The sequence below is a fragment of the Eimeria tenella genome, genomic scaffold (genome assembly GCF_000499545.2).
Source record: "Eimeria tenella Houghton genomic scaffold, Eth_scaff2591, whole genome shotgun sequence".
Lineage (NCBI taxonomy): Eukaryota > Apicomplexa > Conoidasida > Eucoccidiorida > Eimeriidae > Eimeria > Eimeria tenella.
In genome coordinates, this window is record NW_013542462.1 from 4,224 (window position 1) to 4,575 (window position 352).

The 352-nt window shown below is 46.6% G+C and overlaps 1 protein-coding gene across 1 annotated transcript in view; it reads right to left on the bottom strand.

The window, feature by feature from the left end:
* The window catches only part of ETH_00037070 (uncharacterized protein), a gene marked incomplete at both ends in the record, with an annotated part of 2,106 nt that extends 1,773 nt beyond the window's left edge, over positions 1-333 (bottom strand). The window contains one exon of the mRNA XM_013375175.1: positions 224-333. Coding sequence (XP_013230629.1) covers positions 224-333 — 110 coding nt within the window. The remainder of the gene's footprint in view (positions 1-223) is intronic.
* Between the last annotated feature and the right edge of the window lie 19 nt (positions 334-352).

The window sequence follows — 352 nt, forward strand, 5'->3', positions numbered from 1 at the left end:
CAGCAGCACAAGCAGCAGCAGCAGCAGCAGCAATACTTGAAGCAGTGACACTTGCTACTTCCGCTGCTGCTGCTGCTGCTGTTGCTGCTGGGCGGCGTCTGTACACCTCAAGGGCGCGCGAAGTGCTGCTTGTGGGGTTTTGACTGGCGAATAAAAATAAAATTAAATTCAATTAAAAAAATAAATAAAATAAATAAATAAATAAATTAAATTAAATACTCACCGCAGGAGCCCCAGACAAATCCCAAAAACCAATTTGCAATTTTCCTCTTTGCAACTTCTCAAAATGAAATGCTGCTGTTGGCGGCAGCGCCGGCGGCTGCGCAGTCCACTCTGCAGCAGCAGCAGCAGC